This window comes from Carcharodon carcharias, chromosome 16, assembly GCF_017639515.1.
Source record: "Carcharodon carcharias isolate sCarCar2 chromosome 16, sCarCar2.pri, whole genome shotgun sequence".
Classification (NCBI taxonomy): Eukaryota; Metazoa; Chordata; class Chondrichthyes; order Lamniformes; family Lamnidae; genus Carcharodon; species Carcharodon carcharias.
This window is the reverse complement of record NC_054482.1, coordinates 55,519,369-55,535,269: the sequence shown is the minus strand read 5'-3', so window position 1 is coordinate 55,535,269 and position 15,901 is coordinate 55,519,369. Positions and strand designations below refer to the sequence as shown.

The 15,901-nt window shown below is 49.0% G+C and overlaps 1 protein-coding gene across 2 annotated transcripts in view; it reads right to left on the bottom strand.

The window, feature by feature from the left end:
• Nucleotides 1-15,322, bottom strand: part of LOC121289195 (leptin receptor gene-related protein) — a 32,382-nt gene extending 17,060 nt beyond the window's left edge. Inside the window, exons 1-2 of one of the 2 annotated variants that reach the window (XM_041208389.1) lie at nt 15,196-15,226; nt 2,453-2,503 (exon numbers count right to left, since the gene is read on the bottom strand). In XM_041208389.1, the coding sequence (XP_041064323.1) occupies nt 2,453-2,503; nt 15,196-15,211 (67 nt within the window). In that variant the 5' untranslated portion in view covers nt 15,212-15,226. Of the gene's footprint in view, nt 1-2,452; nt 2,504-15,195 lie in introns of both variants that reach the window. The other variant, XM_041208390.1, reaches the window with a different exon arrangement.
• Between the last annotated feature and the right edge of the window lie 579 nt (nt 15,323-15,901).

Below are 15,901 nucleotides of genomic sequence, written 5' to 3'. Positions count from 1 at the left end.
GACAGGGAGATTTGGGTCTTTCTTGCGGACAGACCGCAGGTGTTCTGCAAAATGGTGGTCCAGTTTACGTTTGGTTTCTCCAATGTAGAAGAGACCGCATTGGGAGCAACGAATGCAGTAGACTAAGTTGGGGGAAATGCAAGTGAAATGCTGCTTCACTTGAAAGGAGTGTTTGGGCCCTTGGACGGTGAGGAGAGAGGAAGTGAAGGGGCAGGTGTTGCATATTTTGCGTGGGCATGGGGAGGTGCCATAGGTAGGGGTTGAGGAGTAGGGGGTGATGGAGGAGTGGACCAGGGTGTCGCGGAGGGAACAATCCCTATGGAATGCCACCGGGGGGGGTGAAGGGAAGATGTGTTTGGCGGTGGCATCATGCTGGAGTTGGCGGAAATGGTGGAGGATGATCCTTTGAATGTGGAGGCTGGTGGGGTGATATGTGAGGACAAGGGGGGCCCTATCATGTTTCTGGGAGGGAGGAGAAGGCGTGAGGGCGGATGCCTGGGAGATGGGCCGGACACGGTTGAGGGCCCTGTCAACGACCGTGGGTGGAAAACCTCGGTTAAGGAAGGAGGAGGACATGTCAGAGGAACTGTTTTTGAAGGTAGCATCATTAGAACAGATGCGACGGAGGTGAAGGAACTGAGAGAATGGGATGGAGTCCTTACAGGAAGCGGGGTGTGAGGAGCTGTAGTCGAGGTAACTGTGGGAGTCGGTAGGCTTGTAATGGATACTGGTGGACAGGCTATCACCAGAAATTGAGACAGAGAGGTCAAGGAAGGGAAGGGAAGTGTCAGAGATGGACCATGTGAAAATGATGGAGGGGTGGAGATTGGAAGCAAAATTAATAAATTTTTCCAAGTCCCAACGAGAGCATGAAGCAGCACCGAAGTAATCATCGATGTCAAGATACATTCCCAGGAAAGAGAAAGGGAGGACAAACAAATCCAGGGCTCCCTGGGGTGATGAAAGAGATAGTGATTAACATGAAGAAGAGAGAGTGAACTAACAACAGATGTCAGGTGGATAATACAATAGAGAGCCAAACTAAATATAGGTTCAGAGGGCAACTGGAAAAACAAGCAAAAGAGTATGAAAAGAGACCAGAAGCTGACATAAAAGGGAATCCCAAAGTCTTCTATAGGCATTTAATAGTAAAATGGTGGTAAAACGAGGAGTGGGGCCAATTAGAGATCAAAAGGGGGATTTATGTACGGAGGCGTGGGGCTTAGCGGAGGTATTAAATTAACGCTTTGCATCTGTCTTTACCAAGGAAGATGTTGCTCAGGTCACAGTGAAAGAGTAGGCAATTGATACACTACAAGGATTTAAAATTGATAAGGTGGTGGCATTGGATAGGCTTTCTGTACTCAAAGTTGATAAAACACCAGCACTGGATAAGATGCATCAAAGGATACTGAGGAAAGTGAGAGTGGAAATTGCAGTAGCACTGGCCATAATTTGCAAGTTTTCTTAGACTCAGGGGTGGTGACAAGTGCAAAAGTCATTGAAGGTGGTAGGACGGATTGAAGGAGCAGTTAAAGCATACAGTATCCTAGGCTTTATTAATAGGGGGACAGAGTATAAGAGCAAGGTGGTTACGTTAAAAACTTATATAAAACAATGGTTCAGCCTCAACTGGAGTACTACGCCCAGTTCTGGGCACTATACAAAAGATGTGGAGGTGTTCGCGGAAAGATTCATGAGAATGATTCCAGGGATGATGAAATTCTGTTTTGACGATAGGTCGGAGGGTTGGGACTGTTTTCCTTGGAGGTGAAGGCTGAGAGAAGATTTGATAGAGGTATTCAAAATCATGGGGGGGGTCTGGACAGAGCAGATAGGGAGAAACCTTTCCTACTCATGAAAGGATCAAGATCAAGAGGGCACAGATTTAAGGTAATTGGCAAAGAAGCACTGGCAACATGAGGTAAAACTTTTTCACACGAGTGGTTAGGATCTAGAATGCATCATGGACGCAGAGGAATTAGATAGTTATCCAAAAAGGATAACAGCAAGGTTACAGAGAGAAGGCAGGGAAATAGCATTAGGTGAATTGTTTATTCGCAGAGCTAGTGCAAACATGATGGGCTGAACGGCTTCCTTCTATGCTGTAACAATTCTGTGATTTGGTGATCAATGAACTGGAAAAGGGTAACTGTAACCTCATTTTATATTTTACACATTATATCACAATAGGAGTGTTTAATATGGTGGAGGATGGCACCAAGCCACATGAGAACTTACAAGTATGGGAGTGAGTGGACAATTGGCAAATGCAACCTCATGTGAACACAGGTGTAAAGTCATGCATTTAATAATATAGAATAGTCAAAAAGTAAAGGGGAAAAAACAGGTTAAGACAAAAAGCTAATGGGATGCTCAGGTGCATAAAGATTTATGGAGTGTCGATCAAACACAATAACCTTGCCATTTCCGTGTACTGGTCAGACCTCACCTAGAATATTGTGTGCAGTTCTGGAATCCACATGAGAGAAAAAGGATGGATCTGGAACAGATTGAGAAGAGCTTTTAAAAAAAAAGGCTAGAAAATAAAGGCTCAAAGAACTAGAACTCTTCATATTGTAGAAAATACTGGAGTTTCCAAACTAAAAAGGCTTCAGAATGTAGAGGGTCAGCTAGGACTATTTCAATTAACAGGAGACTGCTGAACAACACAACCCGATTAAAACCTTGGAACAGAGAGATTCAGGCAGAGTGCGTGGGGATGGAGTTAATGGTGAGTGTACAGAATTTGCCACAAAATCCAAAATAGCCCAATGTTTAGCTGAGTGAAACTATGGCCTATCCAAGACTGGAAGTTAGACTGTCAGCCTGACAACATAGTGGAGCAGTCAAGGAAAGTGGCAAAGTCGACTGTCATCACTGTCCATCTGCAGAAAACGTTGGCAACAGCATGTAAAAAGGTGGAAGAGGAGGGGAGCAAGGATGAATTCTTAGGGATTCTTGAGGCGACACTGCAAGATGGGAAGAGAAGCCATTATTAGAGATGCTCTGGCTACAATTGGACAGGTAAGGGGGAAATCAGACAAGGTCAGATCATCTGAGCTGCACACTGCACAATGGAGAGACATTGGGGAAGGATGGCGTACTCCACCATGTGAGTATGTACTGAGAGGAAGGGGAGATAATGCACCATAGTAATAGAATGTCAGCTAGTATGTGGGTTAGAAAGTAAAGTTGAGTGGGGATAGGGTTCAAGGAGCAGAAAGTGAATGTTATAGGCAAGATAATTTCAGAGAGAGTATGGTGAATGGGAGAAAAATTAGAGCCAGGCAGGGATTCTGTGTGAGATGGGAATCTGGGGGAAGATTCATATTGCTGAACAAAGGAAGATGACTGAGGGAAGGCTGAAGATGCAGCTAAATGGATGATCTCTTTCTTAGGGATTAAGTAATCCATATTCCCCTCCCACCTGCTGTAGCACAGCTGGTAGGAAACACAGTTCAAAGTAACAGATAGTGCAGAAAAGAATCTGGTAGGGGAAGTCAATTTCTTTACTCCCAAGGATGATCAAGCAGTAGTAGGCACTTTGATAATGGTTGTACCAGGGGAACAACTTAAAAAAGTTTCACTGATGATCAGTGTCAAGGATGGAGGTCAAGGATTCATCGAGCAAATCAGCACCTGTGGAGGTATGGAGAATAGAAGGCCAAGAGTTCAACTGCCAGGAAATACAGTTTTAGCTGACTGTCAGAATTTGTTTCCAGGGTGGGCACAGAAGAACACAAGAACATGGGTGGTGATGGACACAGGAAATGGTTGAAGATAGCCTCGTCAGTGATTGAAGCCACAGGAATGGCAAAGTACTGTCTCTGCATTGTACTTTTTTTTTACAGAATACATTCACAGGATGTGAGTGTCATTGGAGGGAGGGCAGTACTTCTGATCCATTTCTCACTGCCTTTGAAGGTAGTGGTGAGTCACCTTCTTGAATCGCTGCAGTCCATGTGGTGTAAGTATACCCACAGTGCATTAGGGACTGAGTTCCAGAACTTTGACCCAGCAACAGGAACAAGTGATGATATAGGCCAGGATCTTTAGGTTAGTGAGCAGGTGGATGGGGCCTGTTCGCCGACACATAAAATGACACGGGAAGAAGTTGGGCAATGTCACCCCGCATCATGTCAATTTTCAGGTCGGTGGGGGTGCAGCTGAATCAGCTGTGCACCCACCAACCTGTCAACAGCCTATTGAGGCCATTTAAAAAGTAATTGAGATACTTAACGGACCTGCCCGTCCAACCTTAAGGTTGGCGGGCAGGCTGGGAGCCCTGGCAGGTTTCAGAAAAAGCATGAAACCTCATCCACAGGTGGGATGAGGTTTCATGAGGGCTTTTAAAATTTTAATGAATGGATGCTTTAAAGTGATGGACATGTTCCAACTCATGTGACAGTGTCATGAGGGGACATGTCAGGGAAATTTTATTTATGCCCCTTCCCCATTTTTAAATTTGGTGCTGATCTCCCTGAGGCAAAATGCTGCCTCAGGGAGATGAGTGCTCTCTTTCGCGTGCATGCGTGAAAGAGCGCATTCAAGGCTGAGGGAATCTCCCCCTCCCCCGGGCACAGGAAGCACTTCCTCGCAGACATCACGCTGGATGGGCCTTAATTGGCCCACCCATGTAAAATGGCAGCATGCCCCCAATCGGAGGCGCGCCCACTCCTGCAGTTGAAGCTGGTTGACCCAAGGTCACAATCCTGCAACAATGTCCTGGGGCTGAGATTATTAGCCTTCAACAACCACAACTATCTTCCTTTCTGCTAGGTATGACTCCATCCAGGGGAGAGTTTTCCCCCTGCTTCCCACCAGCTTACTGCTCCTTGATGATACACCCGGTCAAATTCTGCCCTGATGTCAAGGGCAGTCACTCCTATCCCACCGTTGGGATTCAGCTCTTTTGTCCATGTTTGGACCAAGGTTGTAATGAGGTCAGGGGTCATTGCCCTGGCAGAACCAAAACTGAGTGTTAGTGAGCAAGTTATTGTGGAGTAGGTGCACTGCCAATGACACCTTCCATCACTTCACTGATGATCAAGAATAGACTGATTGGACAGCAATTGGCTGGATTGGATTTGGTCCTGCTTTTTGTGGACTGGACATTCTAGGCAATTTTCCACAGTCAGGTAGATACCAGTGTCATAGCTGCACTGGAACAGCTTGGCTAGGGTCTTGGCTAGAGCTGGAGCACAAATCTTCAGTGCTACAGCTAGTATGTTATCAGGGACCATAGCCTTTGCCGTATCCAGTGCGTTCAGTTGTTTGTTGCTATCACATGAGGTGAACTGAATTGGCCAAAAACCAGCACCTTTATACTGGGGTCCTCAAGAGGAGGCTGAGATGGATCATCCACTCAGCACTTCTGGCTGAACATGATTGAAAATTCTTCAGTCTTGTCTTTTGTGCTGACTTGCTGGGCTCTACTGGTTAGTTGTCCAATTGTACACCATCATTCACAACTGGATGTATCAGGACTGCAGAGCTTAGATCTGGTCTGCTGGTTGCAAGATCACATGCTGCTTCTACTGTCTAGCATAAATGTAATCCTGTGCTGTAGCTTCACCAGGTTGACACCATCTTTTTAGGTATGCTAGACGCTGCTCCTAACATGCCCTCCCACACTCCTCACTGAACCAGAGTCTATCCCCTGGCTTGATGGTAAAGGTAGAATGAGGGATATACCGGGCCACAAAGTTTAGATTGTGGCCGAATACAGCTCGGCTGCTGGTGGCCCACAGTGCCTCATATTTGCCCATTTTTGAAATGCTAGTTTTGTTCTTAGTCTATCCTATTTAGCACAGTATATCTTTCCATTAAAAAAAGTGCTGATACTGAAAGGATGCAAGTCGATATTAATTGGTAACAATATTAGATAGGCATCATGCATTGAAAAATGCTGTGAATATTCAAATCAATTATTTTTGACGTTACAGTAAGCCTCTTGCTGGTACAACAGTTTTTCATTTTCAGCTAGGTATGTTACAGCCAGAGCTCTTCCTATGGCATTAACTCAAAAAGTAAATGGTACAAGTTGGTCAATGCACCCATCCAAAGATAAAATGAGTTTTTGAATCCTACATTAAAGCCATCAGGCTTTTTTCTTCAAACTAAAAGGCATACATGTCCAAACTGCAGAAATTTAACTCAAAATGGGGGGACAAAAGGAAAATCTGCAAATACTAGAAATCTTTAAATAAGAACTAAAAATGGGGAAACTACATATATAGAAGATGGGACTATTATTCTCTTTAGGACAGAGAAGGTTAAAGAGGGATTTAAAAGATGCATTCAAAATTATGAAGGATCTTAACAGAGTAAATAAAAAGCTGTTTCCATTCTCAGGAGAGTGAGTGACCAGGTGACACAGATTTAAGGTAATTAACAAAAGAGCCAGGTTTGGAGAGGGGGGTGGGAATATAAAAAAATCACAGAAACCTCGAGCACAGGAGGTGCCCTTTTGACTTATGCTCATTGAAAGAGTACTCTTAGACCCACACCCCCTCTTTTTGTCCATAACCCTTTAAATTACTCATCCTCAAGAACTTGTGCAACCTGGTTTTAAAATTATTTATGGAATTAGCTTCCATACAGCATTGATCCTGACAATTGTGTAAACATTTGTCATCTCCCATTTAGCCTTTGACAATGATTTTCAATATATTAAGATCTATCCGTGGATAATACTCAGGAAGTTAAGGGTTGTATTAGATTAAAAGAAGAAGCTTCTAAGATTGTAAGTGTGAGGACTGGAAGTGTTTTATAACCAGCAAAGGGCCAAAATGTCATAAAAAGGGAAAAAATAGAATGCAAGAGCAAACTAGCCAGGAATATAGAGATTGTAAATATTGGTCCTTAAAAACAAAAGCAGTAAATTATGGGGAATAAGAAAATGGCAGAGACACTGAACAAATGCATTGCAACTATCTTCAAAGTGGCAGACAAGTTGTATACAAGAAATAGAGGTAACCTAAGTGTTAAAAAGTGAGGAAATTAAGGAAAGTAATATCAGCAAATAAAAAGGACTGTAGAAACTTAAGGAACTAAAATCCGATAAATTCCTAGGACCTGATGGCCTACATCCTAGAGTTCTAAACAAGATAGCTACAGAGATAATGGATGCTCTGGTTAAGTTTTTCCAAAAACGCCTAGATTCTAGAACAGCCCAGTGGATTGGAAGTTAGCAAATATAGGTCCGCCATTCAAGAAAGGAGGAGAGAGAAAACAAGGAACTACAGGCCAGTTAGCCTGACATCAGTCATCGGGAAAGTGCTGGAATCTATTAAGTCTTAACAATGCACTTAGAAAGTCAAGGTATGATCAGGCAAAGTCAACATGGTTTTATGACAGGGAAATCCTATTTGACAAATAATTATTGTGTGGGAGACACTGCAAAGCTGTTTCTGCTGGCTGGAGAATCTAGAGCATGGGACAGTCCCAGCATAAGGGGTGGCTCATTTAGGACTGAGATGAGCAGAGATTTTTTTCACAAAGAATTGTGAATTTTCATAATACTCTATTCCAGCGGGTTGTGGATGTTCTATCACTGACTATATTTCAGGCTGAGATAGACAGATTTTTGGTCTTAGAGGGAATCAAGTGATATGGGAGGTGGGTTGAAGCCCAAGATCAGCCATGATTGTATTGAATGACTGAGCAGGCTTGATGGGCCATATAGGCTACTCCTGTTCCTCTCTCTTTTGTGTTCTTGTGTGTACTCTATTGGCCCACTCAACTAGAAGAATAATTTTGCTTCATCCAAGCCTCTTATCTTGAAAACCTGTAATCATTCACCTCCTAACTTACCCTATTTGGAAAAAAAAAACTGTCCTAACTTTTCCAACCTCCCTTCAATAACTGAAGTCCTTCATCCCTGTTATCACAAGGAGTAGCTGAGGCTAAAGGTATGGATGCATTTAAGTGGAACCTAGATAAGCCCATGAGACAGAAAGAAAAGGAAAGACAAATTAATGTGGTTAGATAAAGGAGAGTGGAAGTAAGCTTGTGTGGAGCATAAATACTACATGGACCTGTTGAACCAAATGGGCTGTTTCTGAGCTGTAAACAGATTATACATAAATATGTGTAGAATCCTGGCAAGCCTCCTTCGTATCCTTTGTTACACCTTTACATCATTCCTGAAGTGTGTCCATAAATGTGCACAATACTTCAGCTAAGGTCTAACCAGTGCTAAGTTCTAGTACGATCTCTTCGCTTTTATATTCTAGTCCTCCATTTATAAACTCAAGTAACTCTTTTTTAGCCACCTTATCAACCTGCCCTGCTAATCATAGTCAGAGAATCACATGTAATGGCTTAACTTCCTGCTCCCACTGCCTCTGCTGACCCTAAGGATCTATTCTTGACCCCTTCCTATTCCTCATCTATATGCTGCCCTTTGGTGGCATCATCTGAAAACACAGCATTAATTTTCACATGTACACTGATGACACCCAGTTCTACCTCATCAAACCACTCCCGACTCTTCCACTGTTGCTAAATTATCAGTACTGGATTAGCAGAAATTTCTTCCAATTAAATATTGGGAAGATTGAAGACATCGTCTTTGGTTCCCATTCCAAACTCCATTCCCTAACTACTGACTCTATGTCTCTCCCTAGCAACAGTCTGGGATTAAGTCAGTCTGTTCACAATCTTGGTGTCACAGTTGATCCGGAGATGAGCTTCTGGCCTCATTCGTGCCATCACTAAGCCTGCCCATTTCCACCTCCTTAGCTTCATCTGACTTTGTCCCTGTCCCAGCTTATCTGCTGCAACCCTCACCCATGTCTTCATTACCTCTAAACTTACCTATTCCAATGCACCCCTGTCTGGTTTCCCACGTTCTACCCTCTGTAAAATTTGAGGTCATCAAAAACTCTGCCACCTTAATTCCTAGCAGGTCCTGTTCCCCTATCACACACCTAATTGCTAACCTACATTGGCTCCTGACTAAGCAATGTCTTGAGCTTAAAATTCTCCCACCTGTTTTCAAACCCCTCCATATCTCTCTAAACTCCTCCAGCCTTACAATCCTTGCAATATCCTGGACCCCCTTATTCTGGCTTCTTCTGCATCACCAATTTTAATTGCTCCACCATTGGTGGCTATGCCATCAGTTGTCTGGGCCTCTAAAATATCCTCCTCACACCTCTCTACCTCACCTTCCTCCTTTAAAACTGTTCAAAATCTACCTCTTTGACCAAATTTTGGTCATCTGACCTAATATCTCCTTATTGACTGTGAGATGTCATGATATTGAAAGTATTACCTGACAGGGTGGTGGAAGCAGATTCAATGATTTTCAAAAGGGAATTGGATATATACTTGAAACAAGACATTCCTAAGGCTATGGGGAAAGAGGAAAGGAACTAATTTGATATCTCACTAAAGGAGCCGGTACAGCTATGATGGGATTAATGGCCTCCTTTTGTGCTGTAAGATTCTAAAATCTACTGTCTCGCTGGAAGACACTGCCCCAACCTGTTAAATTCCTATCTTTCCAGTCATTAATAGCATATTATCTGCAATGGTTTCTCTTCTTGCTCCCACACTGTCACCTTTGAAGTCTCCCAAGGATCTATCTTTGCTCCCTAACGTTGCAACTATGATGCTGTCCCCAAGGTGAAATCATCTGTAAACACAGGAGATTCCACATGTATGATGATATCCAGCTCAACCACCCCACCGCCTCTCTCAACCACCCCACAGCCTCTCTCAACCACCCGACTGATTAATTTATCGGCTTTGTCCAACATTCAGTATGAGCTGCTCAGCAATTTGCTCAAACGAAATAACTAGATGACCAAAGCCATTGCCATCATTCCCCACCACAAATTCTGTTCCCTAGCCACCGATTCTGACCCTCTCTCATCACAATGAGGTTGAATCAGAGAGTTCACAACCTTAGCTCCCTACTAGTGATGAGCTTCCATCCCATATCCATCACCACAACTGCCTATTTCCAGTTTTGTAACATCACCCGTCACTGCTTGTGCCTCAGCCTACCTGCAGCTGAATACCTCATCCATGCCTTTGTTAATTCAATACTCGACAATTCTATTGCTTTCCTGGCCAGCCTCCCATCTTCCAGAAACTTGTGCTAATCCAAACCCTTACAGCCCATATCCCCTTTCACACCAAGTCCCATTCATCGATCATCCCTGCGCATTGACTCCGAGTCCCACAATGACTCTATTCAAAAATTCTCATCCTTGTTTTCAAATCTCTCTATACCTGGGTCCTTCCCTTCCCCATGACATTCGTCAGCCCTATACTGCCAATCCCCAACTCCTTCCCTGCACACCTCAAATTCTAGCCTCTTGCACACCTCCAATTTTAATTGATCCACCACTGATAGTCAGGCCTTCAGCTGCCTAGGCCCTAAAGTCTGGAATTCCCTCTCCAATCTCCACTTCCTTTAAAAATTCATAGTTATAAAACATTTCTCTCCTCTCTTATCCCTCCCCTCCCAGATTCTCTCTTCTCCCTTCCACCCTCCCACTCAGCCCCAGCCCAGCTTTTCTCCTGCCTTTCCACACCACCACCCTCTAGTATATCTTCTCTCCCCTCCTTCACATCTCCCACCCCAGCCTACTGAAACCTCCCTTGCCCACCAGAACCCTCACCCAAGACAACCCCAAGCCCTCTCAGTGAAGCTCAATGCAAAATGGAGGAACAGCACCTCATCTTCCGACCAGGCACTTTACAGCCTTCCGGACTGAATATTGACTTCAACAATTTTAGATCATGAACTCTCTCCTCCATCCCCCACCCCCTTTCCGATCCCCCTCTTTTTTTTCCAATAATTTATATAGATTTTTCTTTTCCCACCTATTTCCATTATTTTTAAATGTATTTCCTTTTCATTGTTTTATCTCTACCTTTTAGCCTTTTTTGATTCCTTCACCCCACCCCCACTAGAGCTATCGGTACTTTGCTTGTCCTGCTTTCCACCCTTAATTATCACATTCCTTAGATAATATCACCACCTTCAACATCTCTTTGTCCTTTTGTCTGTGACATCTTTTGGTTCTCTCCACCTATCACTGGCCCTCTATCAAGCTCTACCTGTCCCACCCACCCTTAAACCAGCTTATATTTCACCTCTCTTCTATTTTTACTTAGTTCTGTTGAAGGGTCATTCGGACTCGAAACGTTAACCGTGTTCCTCTCCGCAGATGCTGCCAGACCTGCTGAGTTTTTCCAGGTATTTTTGTTTTGGTTTTGGTTTTCCTCTCAGAAGCCTTCCTCACAAACTCCTAACCCTCCCAAACCCCCGACCAATCATAGCCTTTCAGCCACTCCCACCATCACCCTGCCACCCCCCGACCACATCCCAGATTACCCTCCCCCCACCCCAGGTTACACACCAACCCTAGCTGGGTTACCCCCCACCTCAGCCACCCCACCCCACCTCAGCCAGGTTACCCCCCCTCACCCCAGTTACCCCCAGACAACCCCATCCCAATTATCCCATTTAACCCCCAAGCCCCAGCTATGCCCCCACACCACCGCACCAGTTGGCCCCCCAAACCCTCACCGTTACCCCGAGAGCCCCCCCCTCCTAGTCAGATCCCCCCCCACCAAACACCCCTACAGCTGCAGTTAACCTCCTACCCCTGCCCCAATTATCCCCCCCACATCAATTGCAACACCCTTGTCCCTGCCCCACCCCAATTATCCCCTCTGCCCCTGCCCCAATTAACCCCGCCCCAGTTATTCCCGCCACATCTCTGCCCCAGTTACGCCACCCCAGTTACAGCCCCACAATCCACCCCGCCCCAATTACCTCCTGCCAGTTACGCCCCACCTCACCACCCCAGTTGGGTTATCCTCTGTGCCAGTTAACCCCACCCCCCATCCCAGTTACACCCCACCCCCCGCTCCAGATGCCTCCCTCTGCCCCATCCGTTACCCCCAGACACACCCTTGCCACAGTTGCCCCCAGAACTCTTGCCCCAGTAACCAGCAGAGACCCCCGCCACCCCAGTTACCCCACTGCCCCCTGACCCAATTACCCCCACCCCAGTTGCACCCCCATAGTCCCCCGCCCCAGTTGTCCCCGCTCCTGTTACCTCCAGAGTTGCCCTGCCACCAAACCCCACTGCCCCCCCATCCATTACCCCCAGCCCCAGTTGCCCCCCTGCTCCCAGTTGCCCCCCCCCACCATGCTCCCTCAGTCCCAGTTACCCCCTCCCACCATCCCAGGTACCCACCACAATGCCAGTTATGCACCAATTTCGCCATCACCATCCCAATTACCCCCCCACTCCCCTGCCCCAATTACCCCCCCCACTCCCCTGCCCCAATTACCCCCCCCACTCCCCTGCCCCAATTACCCCCCCCACTCCCCTGCCCCAATTACCCCCCCCACTCCCCTGCCCCAATTACCCCCCCCACTCCCCTGCCCCAATTACCCCCCCCACTCCCCTGCCCCAATTACCCCCCCCACTCCCCTGCCCCAATTACCCCCCCGACTCCCCTGCCCCAATTACCCCCCCGACTCCCCTGCCCCAATTACCCCCCCGACTCCCCTGCCCCAATTACCCCCCCGACTCCCCTGCCCCAATTACCCCCCCGACTCCCCTGCCCCAATTACCCCCCCGACTCCCCTGCCCCAATTACCCCCCCGACTCCCCTGCCCCAATTACCCCCCCGACTCCCCTGCCCCAATTACCCCCCCGACTCCCCTGCCCCAATTACCCCCCCGACTCCCCTGCCCCAATTACCCCCCGACTCCCCTGCCCCAATTACCCCCGACTCCCCTGCCCCAATTACCCCCCGACTCCCCTGCCCCAATTACCCCCCGACTCCCCTGCCCCAATTACCCCCCCGACTCCCCTGCCCCAATTACCCCCCCGACTCCCCTGCCCCAATTACCCCCCCGACTCCCCTGCCCCAATTACCCCCCCGACTCCCCTGCCCCAATTACCCCCCCCGACTCCCCTGCCCCAATTACCCCCCCGACTCCCCTGCCCCAATTACCCCCCCCGACTCCCCTGCCCCAATTACCCCCCCCGACTCCCCTGCCCCAATTACCCCCCCGACTCCCCTGCCCCAATTACCCCCCCGACTCCCCTGCCCCAATTACCCCCCCCGACTCCCCTGCCCCAATTACCCCCCCCCGACTCCCCTGCCCCAATTACCCCCCCCCGACTCCCCTGCCCCAATTACCCCCCCCCCGACTCCCCTGCCCCAATTACCCCCCCCCGACTCCCCTGCCCCAATTACCCCCCCGACTCCCCTGCCCCAATTACCCCCCGACTCCCCTGCCCCAATTACCCCCCGACTCCCCTGCCCCAATTACCCCCCCGACTCCCCTGCCCCAATTACCCCCCCGACTCCCCTGCCCCAATTACCCCCCCGACTCCCCTGCCCCAATTACCCCCCCGACTCCCCTGCCCCAATTACCCCCCCGACTCCCCTGCCCCAATTACCCCCCCCGACTCCCCTGCCCCAATTACCCCCCCCGACTCCCCTGCCCCAATTACCCCCCCGACTCCCCTGCCCCAATTACACCCCCGACTCCCCTGCCCCAATTACACCCCCGACTCCCCTGCCCCAATTACACCCCCGACTCCCCTGCCCCAATTACCCCCCCGACTCCCCTGCCCCAATTACCCCCCCGACTCCCCTGCCCCAATTACCCCCCCGACTCCCCTGCCCCAATTACCCCCCCGACTCCCCTGCCCCAATTACCCCCCCGACTCCCCTGCCCCAATTACCCCCCCGACTCCCCTGCCCCAATTACCCCCCCGACTCCCCTGCCCCAATTACCCCCCCGACTCCCCTGCCCCAATTACCCCCCCGACTCCCCTGCCCCAATTACCCCCCGACTCCCCTGCCCCAATTACCCCCCCGACTCCCCTGCCCCAATTACCCCCCCGACTCCCCTGCCCCAATTACCCCCCCGACTCCCCTGCCCCAATTACCCCCCCGACTCCCCTGCCCCAATTACCCCCCCGACTCCCCTGCCCCAATTACCCCCCCGACTCCCCTGCCCCAATTACACCCCCGACTCCCCTGCCCCAATTACACCCCCGACTCCCCTGCCCCAATTACACCCCCGACTCCCCTGCCCCAATTACACCCCCGACTCCCCTGCCCCAATTACACCCCCGACTCCCCTGCCCCAATTACACCCCCGACTCCCCTGCCCCAATTACACCCCCGACTCCCCTGCCCCAATTACACCCCCGACTCCCCTGCCCCAATTACACCCCCGACTCCCCTGCCCCAATTACACCCCCGACTCCCCTGCCCCAATTACACCCCCGACTCCCCTGCCCCAATTACACCCCCGACTCCCCTGCCCCAATTACACCCCCGACTCCCCTGCCCCAATTACACCCCCGACTCCCCTGCCCCAATTACACCCCCGACTCCCCTGCCCCAATTACACCCCCGACTCCCCTGCCCCAATTACACCCCCGACTCCCCTGCCCCAATTACACCCCCGACTCCCCTGCCCCAATTACACCCCCGACACCCCTGCCCCAATTACACCCCCGACTCCCCTGCCCCAATTACACCCCCGACTCCCCTGCCCCAATTACACCCCCGACTCCCCTGCCCCAATTACACCCCCGACTCCCCTGCCTCAATTACCCCCCCCCCAACTCCCCTGCCCCAATTATTCAATTATCCTCTGTCCCTGTTTCCCCCCACCCACCATCCCAGTTACTACCCTGACTGTTAGCACCCAGTTATCCAGTTACCCTCCATCCCAGTTACGACCCCCTCTGCCCATACCAGTTATCCCAGTGCATCCCCACCCGTTACCCCCCTCTGCTTCCCATCAGTTTCCTCCTATCCACATTACACCCCCACCACCCCCCCCATTACCCCGCCCCCATTACTCCCCCACCGGTTACCCCCCCACCCCCACCACCGCGCACCCCATTACACCCCTCATTCGTTAACCCCCGCCCCAGTTGCCCCCACAATCCCCAATCGTCGGCACCGCCTTCACCCATTAACCTCCCGCCCCACACCCTAGTTTCCTCCTCCTCTCTCCCTCCACACCCACCCCGGGTTACTCCGATCCACTCCCACAACCTCACACAGGGGGATCATCGCCCTCTTCCAAACCGAGGCCTCGCCATACAGTCCTCGAAGCCGCGATAATACTACGGCTGACAGTACCGTGAGCTACCGTCAAACTATAGAACACAATACTACCTTTAATCCCCGCCATCTTCTTGTTGCTGCGACTCCACTCTCACCCTTCCGGCACCGACCGAAAGTCAGCCAATCAGCGGCTCCGCCATCCAGCGCACAGCTCCCGTCCTCGCTTGCAACCAATCAGTGCAAACATACTGTGAGTCTTTCAACCAATAGGCATAGACATCCTGCTGGAAAAACAGCCAATCATCACTGCCTTAACAAACGACTCACCATTCAGTCAATAGTTCCGGATAGGAAACCAATCATTTGCAAGTTGAACCTGCCAGTTACTCCAATCATCGGGACGGTAGAACCTCTTGATTATCTGACCAATTGGCGGCATTGTTGTGACCGATTGAGGATGGATTTATCCAAATAAGATTCCCATTCACCGCCCTTTATTCCCAAAATAAAGAAACTATATGCAAATTTATGTTTGGTCAAAGCAAATAATTTGTAAGCAAATTTATTTTTAAATATATTTTCCATACATAAATAATGAGCAACCAGTTTCCCTAATTAAATAAAAGAGGGGAAAGAGTTAAGAGAGACAAAAATAATTCTGCCACTTGGAAATTTCCCCTTTATTTATTCTTTCAAAACCATGAATGATTTTGAACACATCTATCAAATCTTTTCCCCAGTGGAGGGCTCCCTACATTGGGAGTCCTCCCTTTCTTCATTGGGGACCTGACCTGGAGGGCGTTGCATGCAGCAGTGC